This window comes from Rhagoletis zephyria, unplaced genomic scaffold (genome assembly GCF_001687245.7).
Source record: "Rhagoletis zephyria isolate East Lansing unplaced genomic scaffold, Rhagoletis_zephyria_1.1 Rzeph_scaffold_03422, whole genome shotgun sequence".
Classification (NCBI taxonomy): domain Eukaryota; kingdom Metazoa; phylum Arthropoda; class Insecta; order Diptera; family Tephritidae; genus Rhagoletis; species Rhagoletis zephyria.
The window spans coordinates 1298-14790 of NW_016160505.1; the positions used below are offsets into that span (position 1 = coordinate 1298).

A 13493-nucleotide genomic window follows, 5' to 3' on the forward strand; every position below is an offset into this window, starting at 1 on the left:
AATCAAACTGTATGCATAAATACGTATTATGTATGTGTATATGTACTTACATATCAGAATGCAGTTTTCATTTTATTTTGCCGCAAAATTTTGTTGTATGACGCAACCAAGTATGACTGAGGGTGTGTGTATATTTAACTCGAGATGCATTATTCGTTGGGTTCTTTTCTTGTTCGGGACGATTGCGATGCCGGCGAATGGACACGAGTGAACACATATGCACATATGCAAATACCCCGCAGAGAAACCGCGCACTAGTGAGTCAAATTTCTAGTTCCGTACTAGATCTTTATCGCCAAAAACCAACCAGTCCGATAGTAACTAGATCCCCGCCAGCTCAAAATCAGCGAAATGTGGTAGTTTATTTAATTTTTTTCATTAGAAATCTATATCTAAGGTGACGAATTTGAATCTGGTCCGGAACTATAGAAAAAGGGTCGCAGAACGAACTAGATCTTATCTGTCGAACTTAGAACTAGTTTCGAACTAGTAGAAAAGGGGATGCAGCGGAGAGCTTGTTTACTTTACACAGATATGTGTTTGGTGGCGATTTCGTTCGAATACGCTACCATTCTGCACTTCCCAGATGCTTTTTCATAACTTGGTAATACAAAACAAAAATTTGTGTTAACATTTTAACATCTTGGGACCATCTGGAATCTAACCAATATCAGCGAGCAACTCTGCAACTCAGCTCATGCTACTTTTTTTCTTTCGTATCTCGATTTTAGATCTTAGTGATTTTGGTGATGCTCAGAGAGAGCTTTTACTCTGTGCGCATCCATATAAAATGTACAGAGAGCTTTGAAGAGTTCCGCCCGCGGGCGCTGTTTTGAGCATCGTTGGTCCAAATGTACTAGAAGCGCACCAGTTCAGAACTAGGGATTTTCCTCACAGGGTACATAGCGATAGAGTGAAAATTTTTATCGTGTGCTACTATAGTTTTAGCCGCAGTGCGCTTGCATACTTACTTCTCCGTACATATAGTAAGAAATATGTCAGCATATTTATGCTGTGCACCGGTATCTGGAGAAATCGATTCAACTGTGAACAGTTTGCCAGTGTTCGATGAATTTTCTTAAAATAAGAAATTTAAATTTGAACCTACAATTACGTAGGATATTAGAGCTACTAATACACATCGTCGGTGCATATGAAGAAATACGAGCGATTGTTTTAACGGTGAAAAAGGACGCGTAAAACAAAGAAGACAAAGAAAGACGCTGACGGTTTTTTGTCGGCGTCGTCTTTTGTCGCGACTTTCTTCCCGATCGAACTTTTGAGTTCGTATCTTTCTTCGCATGTACAGGCGATATGTATGTACATATGTATATGTGATAAATATATTTATTTAGTACGTACAATAAATGCTTAACATTTCTATTAGATTTTCGACGAACAAAATATGCATCAAAACGACTTGGCCACCAAGCCCTTGATTGGCATACTATGTATGGATCGAAAGAATACAATGAGGGAGGACATTTGTAGTTATATCGATAATTCTTACGTAGAGTATTTGGAGGCTGGAGGCGCTCAAGTTGCTCCCATTTGGTAAGTATACTAAGTACTTATGCATTACACTGTGTGACAAAAACCAAAAAAAAAAAAAATGCTCTCTGAAGTCGGCGCTTTTTAAAAGGACTTTCAAAGTACAAAAAAAATGTATGTTAGTCGTTATCACGAAAATTTTTCAAAAAATAAATATTGCAAATTTTCAAGGATATTTAATATAACGATTTTAAAATGACTTATTTAATACCCATTTGTACTTATCCAACAAAAAAATTAGACCTTTTTAATTCTACAAAATTTTCTCTTTTATTTGAAATCCATATTGTTATTCTACATTGTTCTTAGTTTTTAAAATAATTTTTTTTTGAGTTAATCACATCTTTAAAGTTTCAAAGTCCTTTTTGAGGTAGAGAAAAACTAAAAGCCTTGATTTTTACTATTACTATTTTTGGCCCCTAGTTTCGCAAATATTTTTTGTGTGTAAAACTGATTGTCACACGGTGTTATGAATTATGAAATTTGTTTTAATGGCTTCGTTTACCAAGGATCAACAAAGGCCCAGAGTATTATAATTATATGCTGAACAGGATAAATGGGTAAGTTGCAAATTAATAAATAGTTAAATAAAATCTGTAGTTACAAGCCATAACACAGCTTAAGTCGCATTTGGCTTCAGTATAATGCAACATATATGATCGTCTGAACCGAAGATCACAGTGGTGGCCAAAACACCTGAAAAAAAAAACATCATCGAAAAGCTCATCCACTGAGTTTTCTAATAGATACGAGTTCCCTTGAGGTGGCAGTGGCAGAACTGTGTAGAGATTCTTGCAGGAGACTTCGGTTTGTGCCTCTCTCTACGTACATTTGGCTTCGAACGAAGTTGTCATCCAGTCCGAGACGTGTGGCAATAGAACACACAGCAAATCAGGGTGAGGTGGGCAACATCCTCCCTGGTGGCAGATACAAAGCGAACCGCATTTCCTCTGTTATATGTGTGCTAAGTGTTTGGCCGAGCTTCTCCTCCAATTTTGTGGTGTGCGTTTTAATGTTGTAACACAAATAGAGGGACCTGCAATTTTACGACGATTCCGAACGGCGATTGTATTTTTATGAGAAGTTTTTTTTCAAGGCAGAAATACCCTTTGAGGTTGGCCACTGCCTGCCGAGGGGCCCACCGCTGTTAGAAAAAACTTTTTTTGTAATTTGAATGCTACTTTTGTCAGAGATCGATCCCTGGTCCTACCGCGTGGTAGTACTCGCTATCCCATTAATAGTAGGATGTCGCGAATTCTCGCTCGGTAGCAATCACGATGTTGGTCTTTCTGAGCCCAGCCTCAGCCAAAACTTCCTTTAGCGACATTAGAGGTAGTTCCTCCTTGTTGTTTGGGACATTATAGGTCCGGCCGCAACTACTAGGCTAACTGTGGCAAATCTAAATTGCTGAATTTAGTTAAAATAAACTAAATAAACTAAATAAATAAAAAAATATGCTCTGAAGACTACTTTTTCGAAAATCAAAATAAGTTTCATAACCAGATATCCGGATGTTCTTATCGGTATTTGAATGGATTCGTAAATCCATCAAAATAAGTAAAAAGAAAAATGCATTCATGCACAAACAAATGTAATTTTTAAATTCGAAAATTCAGATATCCGATCAGATATATACAAAAATATGTTCTTTCGACGCACGTACAGCATTCTATTACCTGGTGGCGCAGTTTTTGTCAACGAACATGATCCTGCTCGCTTAGAATTGACTAACAATTGTGTTCGGGCCGTGGATATGATAATACGCATAGCAAAAGAAAAGTACAAGGAGGGTATTCATCTGCCTGTGTGGGGTACTTGTTTGGGATTTCAACTTTTGATACTCTATACCACCAGTCTGGCAACAACAACATATGGCACGGATCCACGTGAAAAATGCAAATATATGGAATGCCTTCTACCCGTGGACTTTCTGCCAGGTAATTTTCATGCAAAATATTTTGCTTATGTAATAGGGTGGTCCTTAAAACGAAGAAAATAAGAACACCCACGAAAATTAAAAAAAAAAAAAATTAGGTTTCGTTACCACAGCTCGAAACTTTTTTAATTCGCAAAAATTCGACAAAATGTGGTCTTGAAATCTGAAAAATTGAACATACTATTGAAAATTAATAAATTGTATAAATAAAATGTATACAAATTTATACATACACTTTGCTTATAGTTATGTGGTACATATTTCTAGGCTCCATATTTTGCGCAAATATCCGCAATTTTGTCTAATATTTACGAGTTAGGAAAAAATATTTTTTCAAAACCTGGTAGCGACCCTAATGTTTAAAAAAAATAATTAAAAAAATGCATGATCACACTGTAGACTTTCGGGATTCAAAACTTTTTGCTCATTTGCCACACGAATTGGAGACTATTATGCGGAATGAACCATTTGGTCATCATCGACATAAATATTGCTGGACCATTGAGGTACATTTAGATGGCTTAAATTTTTAGTTTCAGTTTAACTTTATTTCAGTCAAACTTGACATTAAATAGCTTCATTTCAATCACTTTTAGTTCACTGCACTTCTTGTTCACCCGGTTTGTTTAACCGAACTTCACTTAACTTTACTTCATTCTACATCCCTTCATTTAACTTTAATTAATTTCATTAAACTTCACTTAAAATCATTTCGCTTATCTTTACTTCAATTGACTTGACTTGACTTCCCTTCACTTCACTTCACTTCACTTTACTTCACTTCACTTCACTTCACTTCACTTCACTTCACTTCACTTCACTACACTTCACTTCATCTCATTTAACTTCATGTCTTTTCCCTTCATTTTACATTCGAGTCAACTGTACTTCAATTCACTTCACTTTTATTTCTTCATATTTTATTTCATTCTATTGATTGCATTTAATTTCATTTTATTGTTTTCATTTAATTCTATTATATTTTATTCCGTTTTATTTAATTTCATTAAAGCTCACTTTAAATCACATCGCCTATCTCAACTTCACTTCGTTTCGAATCTCTTAATTTAATTTCATTTCATATCTCATTTGATTAAACTTGGGATCCCTTCAGTCCTTTTAACTACATTTCATCTCATTTAATTTTATTGCATTTCATTTCACTTCACTTCTCTTGTCTTCGTATTCATATTTTATTTCATTTCATTTCACTTCACTTCACTTTTTATCCCATAATTTCATCTCATTTAATTGTATCTCATCTTGACTAATTTTATTCCATTTAATTTTCTAAACTTTTGTACTTAAGTTCGTTTAATTTTTTCACTTTTTCAGTTTTTTCATTTTCTATTCCATCGATTTCCACACATTTTTACTATAACGAGTTATTGGAATAAAACTCTTTTTTTATTCAAAAAAAAAAAAAAGTTATGTAAAAGTTTCGCAGATGACTGGCATGTATTGGCGCAAAACTCAGATGGCAATGGCACAGAATTCGCTTCGATTGTGGAACACCGCAAGTAAGTGGCTATATAGAGTTTATGAATATGTTGTTAGTTCTACTTTGTGATTAATTTTAAATCTTTTAAACTTCTATATTTATGCCTTACTAGGTACCCCTTTTTCGGGACACAATTTCATCCCGAATCGGACTGCCCCGAGCATTGTATTAAAGTGAGAGGATATTTAGCGAAGTTCTTTGTAGACGAGTGCCGTCGTTGCAGTAATCGATTTGAAAACGCCGAAGAGGAAAGACGACATTTAATACAAAATTTTCCTGTCGAATATGAAGAAAACAAAAATATACGGGCGTTTGGCGGATGCCCTGATTACCCTGAGTAAATGAAATTTACAAAATACTTATAGTAAAAAGAAATAAACAATTTGTGATAGTCGAAGACTGTTTATTATAATTTTCGAATTCACTGTGAAAACGTACTTCTGTGTATAATTTATGTTAATCTTAATGATAATAAAATTAACGAAATAACAATCGTCAATCGAGTATTTGTTCTTTTAAGGTGTTAAAAAAATTTGGTTGCGTTCAATGGAAACAACGCAATGTCACCTTGGGAAGGGAACGGTACAATGGCAACTTGCACTTTTAAACAAATTATATTACAAGTACGCTGTTTGAGAACTACATACCATACCATACCTACTGATGTGCACACGAATGAAATGAGTAACAAGCAGCTAAAGAGTATAACGTTGCATACCTGTAGGCAGACTATTTGCTACGACTGCAACCAGCCGAAAAATCATAATTGGGGCAAGTTTCTTCATTATTAGCTTTCAAAGAAGCCGAAAATGCTGTGCGTAAAAATACATACATAAAAATATTTGGGCGCCCGCTGTGATGCTAATAAAAATGTATGTATGTAAATGTTTGGTTTTGTTAACCGTCGCCAAGAAGTCTTACGTTTCAAACGACTATCCTTTTTTTTATTGCATTCATAAACGCTATTTCTATTTATATCCAAATTAGGCTTCTGAACTAACCTTTTTACCTTTCTTACACAAAAACACCTCCTTTTGCATTATTAATTACCACTTCATTCAAAATAAGTACTACACCACGATTATTCAAACGCATTTACATACATACACACATACATATGTACATATATTTGCTTAATACATACATATACCGTTCATCTAAATTAATTTCTAAAATATTTACACAACCACCCAAAGACATTTGACAGCAATCCCCACATAAAAAAGGAAACCAACAAAGTTTGTCTGCGCCATGCGATGTATGTATATATATATACACATATATATGTAATTAGGTGTGTAAGCGCTAGGAGAGGAGTAATGCGAGACAAATCACCACAAACGAAGATTTGAACAAAGACTACCGCCAGGAAAGGCAACCGGCCAGAATCAGGCAGGTCTAGGTAGGATAGGATGAAGGAGCTGTTAGAAAGTTTCTCCAAAAAGTTTCCACGATTAAGACGTCCGTCCACCCACTGTTGCTTTTAAAATATTTACAAATACACACTCGTATGTAAACATTTATGGCATGTGTTTTTGTGTGTGAAATTTTGTTAGCTGTTTACGCGTGTACTTTTCCTTCGTTCTGCATACATACCCTGCAAAGAAAAGCCAATTTAGTTAGTAAAAATACCAGTTTATTAACTGGTAGGAGCTAATGCGGTGGCCTACCATATCGACAATTTCGAACAACTTATGCTATCAGCGACATATGCTTTAGAATTATCAAAGCCAAAAATCCAAAATTTAAATGTAAACAACGAATTTGTGCATCTAAATTAATTTTCGAAAAATCAAAAAAATAAAATTAGGGAAAAACCCTAAATGCATTTTCCGTTTTTTTAATAATTAAATTTAAAAATACAAAAAAAAAGACAGATTTACATTAAAAAAGCTGCTGATGCATAGCCGGACAATTGTCACTTTTTATGACCTCGCCATGTTGAAAATATCAGTTGCCAGTATGGGAAACAGATGGTAGACGCACTACTGGCTGAGCTGAAAAGCTAAGTGGTACTATTCTTGTTCACACTTACTGGCATTCCCTGCAGGGTAGTCATATGCATACTTACATTAATAATGGTACCGCTTGGTTGTGTGGAAGCTCCGCTATGAAAAACATTTAACCAAACATTTACATTCTTTTCTATTATTTGAAAATTTTATGCCACACTTCTCCTTTACTATGTATGTATGTGTGTACATATGTATGTATGTATGTATATGCAATATTCACATTATGAACATAGCTGTTTGGGTGGAAATTGATTTTCAGCTAGACACAATATGGGGTTTCCCGCCAACTTTGCTGTATATTCTACATACATTAAGATGCCTAGCGCTCTATTTATGTATGCACTTATGTACAATAAAAAATAAGGTTACCTTTTTCAATCGAATTACATGAATTAGCCTACATATTTGGGACCGTTTTCTCTGGTAGCTTTTAAAATTTAACTGCCCTTGAATTAAAAATAAAAAAAACTCTTAATGACTTTCATTTCCAATCCGTCATTTAAAACCATCTATTTTCATACAAAAATATGGCTGCAAATTTTGTAACTCTCTTCGAAGGGATAACTGTTTTTTTTGGTGAGTCAGCTTAATGCACATAAATATGTGCATAAATATTTTTAGCATGCTTTAAAATAAATTTGAAGAGGATTAAAGTTATGCCATGCTTGGGTAAACTTTATATACATACATACATAAGTATTACGTGAATTGAATTTGTGGAATTTTAAAGTTTTTGTCAAATATGTGCTCATCGTGGGCGAAAAACTTTATTTTTAGATTTATTGAATTGGTTTGAATATCGGCATGTAACTACATACATATGTACTATTTATATATTAAAATAGTAATCATAACTAAAAATTGTGCTATAAATAAACATTTCTTTGTTTAGTAACTTTGAGCAAGTCGAATTATTTATCATTGTTATCCACTTATTCAATGCAATTAACCTTATGTGTCCAGAAGGATATTCAGATTTTATTTGAATGCACACCTTTCTACGTAGCTTTGATGTTTTAGTTTTACATAAAAGAATTAAACTCGTGTGGAAGCAATTTAAGAAAGCCATGATGCCATGAGACTTGTGTCTGGGACAATTATACCGCTAGCCTAATCAAATATAAAATGGTAAGGAAGGCGAAGGGGAAAAGCTTCAGCAGCTTTCGTAAGATTCTAACATCTACTTCTGTAGCGGTAAGACTTCTTAAACTCTAGCAAAGGTTAAGATAGAGACCCTCTCTTATCAAATTATAACTTGCCACACGCACGTTACCACACCAAACGATCCCTCATAAACTTCACCACAGAGAAAGTTGCGGAAAAGAGAAAACACTATCATAATGAACCCTCAGCGATCAGCTACACCTGACCCAACACCAATGGGATGTATAGAGTGAATCAAGGGTGATGCAGATCTTTGGGCGCAGTTATTAACGATATGTAAATGTTTATTTATTTATTTATTTTTTTCAGAAAAGTGCAAACTCAAAGCTCTCAAAGTTTTCCATTTATTTTATGTGGGGAAAAAACAATGTTTCGTAGAAATAGTACAGAGTTCTTGAAAATCAATATTTTTCGATCGGAAAACTTTGTTTCTCTTCAGGAGATTTCCAACACCAATACCCAATTGTTTATTTAACCATCTTCTAATATTAAAGATTTTTTATGGGTTTCCCCCATTGCATTTTTTTTGCGGTTTTTGGGGGACTTATACAAAATACTTACTATTAAAAAATGCTTTAATAAATGGGTATTATTATTGGCAGTCTCCTAAATAGAAACAGAGTTTCATGACAGAAATATTGATTTTCGAGAATTCCTACGAAACATTGCGTTTTCCCATAAAAACTACATGGAAAACTTTAAGCGCTTTGAACGACCTCTAAATATATGTTGATTTCAAATTTAGAAAAAAAAACAGTTTTTGGATATAAACAATTCTACGTGGTGAGAACATTAAAATTCCGACTTAACTTTTTTTGGATTTGACCACCCTAATGTATGTACATACTATGCTTTGTCAACGGTTTGCTAATTATCTTTACCAAATGAAGTATTCTTTTCTACTCGTATAGCAAACGAAGTGAAGAAATTGAGATGAAAATAAATTGTATTTAGTAGAATTTTGCAATTTAAGAAAAACAAATTATTGATAAATTATAAAAATAATAAATTATATTTGCTCTTAATTTTTGTCATAAAATACTGGGTATTATTTTTAAAAACACATGAATTTATTTCAGCTATCAAATGTTAAATACACCTCAAATATCCTCCTTGAAATATTATGCCAAACACTCATTTAAGAAACCTAATAAAAGGTGTGAAATTCTTTAGGTGATGCGCCTACACAGTGATGGCGCGCCTGGTGAAAGACCTTAGGCATTGCCATATGTGCAATTAACTACAAGCATGAGTATGTGTACGTACACTTACATACTTACCGACATATACATATGCATGTGCTTGTTCTGATCCCTATGCATGTGCTTGTGCGACGGGTCACACTATTAGGGATTCCATGCCATCACAAACACTTCACTGCACACACGGGGATAACAACTAAATAAATATTTAGGTGACAAACACTTGTGATACATAAGTCAATGAAATCGACAAATAAATCCATATAAGTATGTTGTAAATGTGTGGGAAAACTTATACAGCGACACAACACACATACATATGCTTAAATGAATGTAAGCACATACATATTTACCTACGTACGTAGAAATAAAATTGCCATGTCTGTTTGTGATTTTCGATTTATTACCATTTGAGGTTTTCCTTTCTTGTACTATGTATTTATACATCATAAAAGAAAATAGCAAAAATTTAGTCGTTCTTTGAACTTTTGTTTCTCAAATTTCGACCAGTTTGTTAGAGAGGTTTTTTGTTTTTAGCGATTTGCTCTAACGCCCGGTTAAGGCAAATGTTAACCTTAAACCATAGATATAAGATTGCAAATGTACATACATATGTAGTGTACATACATAAGAAAAATTTTATCAGCTGCTTTTGTTGATGAACAATTTTTAACCAATTTAAAACTATATCTTTCTTAACAAAAGTTTTTAGGCTTGCCACTCATTTTATAAAACAAAATAAATACCTAAATGTATAAATCTGAGGTATGTAGATTTTAAGGCTATTATTTTGCAAATATTTCAGTATACATTATTTGATTGCAAAAAACACCTTTTTTCGTTAGGATTGCCAAGTTGGTATTTTAATACAAAAAATAAAGTAATTTTTAGTTGTTAAGTGGGCATTTGGACACATTAGCATAGTGTGTAGATTGGTCTGTGAAAAGGTTAAAAATAGGGTTGCCATACAAATAATTGATTTTATTTAAATTTAAAATTCGTACGCTTAATATAGTATAGCACTATGATTAAAAAAAAAATAAGCGCTTAAAAGAAAAATTCGATTAGGGTTGCCAGTATGTAATTAAAATATGACCAAAATATTATAGTTTCAAATTAACAAAAATTAAGCAAACAAAATATTAAAAGCTGGATGGGTTTTTATTGAGTGATACTTTAAATTTGCAAAATAGGGTGGCCCCATCAAAAATTTTTTTGAATATGGTTGAGTTCAACAATTTTTTTTACTAAAATTCTAAAATAACTGTTTAAACTTTTTTTTGTAATTTCCATTCTATTATGTCGTTATTTTATGGCTACTATTTTTGGACTTCATTGGTTCTTTTCGATTGTAAGAATATCGAAACAGTCATTAGAAAAGGGTTGCCATCTAACTCATTAATATTTTTTTTTATTTAAAATATCTAACGATAATTATAATCAATGATAGAAATTAAGGTCTTTAAAATTATTAAGACTTGGTTGCCATATATTTTTTTCAGGAGAAAAGAAAAATTGCAAAAAAAAAAAAAAAAAAACGTTAATGACAACAAACTTATGATGTTTATTTTGCTTGCGAATTAACATTGAATTGAACTCAACAGACAGTCGTCTATACCGAATAAATATTTATCAAAAAGGAAAAAGTCGCATATCTAGTAAAGGCATTCTTACACGATACGTCTTATTAAATTCTCATATGTGGCACATATATACGAGTATATACAAAAAAGTAGTAACATTTCACTGCTTTGGTCGCCCGGGCGTATGAGCAATCTGTATAATTTGTCACCATGGTTGTAGCCATAATTCATTGACATTTTTTTTCGTAACATAAAAATAGCAACGAAATACACATATATACAGGTTATTTATTTATTTACTTATTTTAATGAAGAATTCCACATTTGTAATTGTTGATGTGGAATAGCGAGATATATTTATTTACATTCATACATACATAGGTGTGTCGGCATGCACTGATAGTTGCTAACCTAAAAAGGAATAACTTAGAGGGAGAATGTATCCAATCAACGAAAGAGAGACACTTGGGAAACTTTCAGATGCCAATGACATCTATCTATTGAGCGACTGACCCATAGACAAATTTGACATACATACGTACATACATATTTACTTTCAGATGTGCATACATACATATATGCCTATTAAGTACGTATGTATTTTGCTACAGGCTATCTATCAATTATTTAAATTTTTTTAAATAATTACTTAGTTAAGATAAAAATGTATATTCTCCACACGTGTGCCTAGTGAAGCTAAGTATCTTAGCTTAAGACATCGATTTGAAAGTACTTATTAGCTTAACTTGTTCTTAAGCGGTTGATTCGTAAACACGTGTCGGTCTACTTAATTTTATGTGATGCACATTCATACAATATTAAACGCAAATGAGTTGCAAACCTGTGCTTGTGCCACTTTCAAGCAGGGAATCTGATCGGCTCTAAAGCCACTTGTACTTTTACGTTCATGTTAATGCGCAATTAGGTATGCAAGTATGTAAATTTTAATGTTGCCAATGTAAGGTAGGTACTTCGTTTTGCACGTGTCGCATGGGTACGGTGACCAGACGTCTTGTATTCGACAGTTTTCCTGGTAGTCATTTATTTTATTGGGGCACAAAACTAAAAAATTTTACAGGAGAGGAAACAAAATTCTTATAGCCCGTTTCTTCAGGTATTTTGCAAAACTTTGAATACAACATTTTGCCTGTTCAAAGCAAAGCAAAAGTTCGTATGAATTAGAGGAATTCCAGCTATATTCAAAGGTTTCGTATTATTTTGGCCTTATCGAATTTTCGATGCTTATTTGGGACTTAGAAAATTTTCTTTTTATTGAATATAAAAGAGAATAAATAAAAAAAGTGCCTTTATCCTTTTACGAAACAATGCATTTTAAATTTATGTGTTCGCCTGTATTAAAATATGAGTTTTCATAAAAAGTGGACTTAGCAACATTTTCACTCTAAGCTAGCGATATTCGAAATATTGTGGCGAGTGGCGGTACAACACAACTCGCTATCGTTGCTAGCATTGTTGTTACTTTGACATACAAGCAGTGACAAAGCAGTGAATTGGCGAATTGATGACGACTATTATTTGTTGGCAGTTTTTTTAATTTGTGTAAAATTTTAAAATCGGATTTACACGTTTTTTTCTTGCTACATAAAAAAAAAACAAAATTACTAAGTAATTTAAGGTAAATACTAAGCATTAAAGGGATGTGCCATTCAAATGACGAGGAATGTAGTTCAAATAATTTTTTGTCCCGTATTCGGCTGGCACAAATATGGTCACCGTACGCATGTAGGGGTGCAGCAATTGTACTTACGAATATGAGAAAAAGGCGTGTGCTTATAAGGGCTCGTGTTAGCACTTTTACTATAATGACTTCTATAAAGTTACATTAATGTGCACTTCAAATATGTGTAGATGTATGCATGTAGTTACTATTTATATGAATACACATTGGTTTATCTTGTTTTGTTTGTTGTTGTTTTAGATACATACATATATAAAAATTATGAACATGCCATTAGGTTGAACGCCTTGGGAATATACATAATTGCAAGCAAAAACAAGTTTTATTTTTATTTTTTAAGCATAGTATTCTGTTCCTGTTTCACATGAAAAAGCTGTCAAATTGCATATAAAATTTCCTTCTTTGAAATAAATGTGAAATTCCACAACATTTCCTCAGCAAGATAGTATTCTGTTCACGCTGTAAAAAAGCTTGCAACATGTTGACAACATGAAGCTAGCAACACAATTTTCATGATATTTTTAAATCCACATGTACATTTTAAATTGTGTGAAAACTGACAGTTTATAGAATTCAGTAGCGGCGAAAACAAAGGGCGGTGAAGTGGCTAAACCTAACCCAAACCGATCGTAAAACTTTGGCTGCGTTTCTTTATACATTCCGGATAATCCCATTTCACAGCCGAAATAAACAGATTGCGTTTGAAATATACGTTAACATATCATCAGGAACGTTCTAAAGAATAAGTAGATAAAAAAGTTTATTCCAAACGTTCAGAATGAACAAAGAAATCCAGCCTGTCCGCATGCGAAGCAATTTCAGCTTATGCAAGGCTTAGCTTA

At 33.2% G+C, this 13493-nt stretch overlaps 1 protein-coding gene across 2 annotated transcripts; it reads left to right on the plus strand.

Annotated features, from left to right (window-relative positions):
• Positions 1-943: 943 nt before the first annotated feature.
• LOC108368964 (gamma-glutamyl hydrolase-like) lies at positions 944-5469 on the plus strand. Of its 2 annotated transcripts, none has more exons than XM_017623932.1 (7): positions 944-1022; positions 1388-1554; positions 2061-2111; positions 3217-3488; positions 3887-3993; positions 4916-5007; positions 5101-5469. In XM_017623932.1, the coding sequence occupies exons 1-7, from the start codon at positions 996-998 to the stop codon at positions 5327-5329; spliced, it is 945 nt and encodes a 314-aa protein (XP_017479421.1). In that variant the 5' UTR covers positions 944-995; the 3' UTR covers positions 5330-5469. The 2 variants fall into 2 exon arrangements, with proteins under 2 accessions (XP_017479421.1, XP_017479422.1); XM_017623933.1 differs by having other exon boundaries at positions 977-997.
• The last annotated feature ends 8024 nt before the right edge of the window (positions 5470-13493 follow it).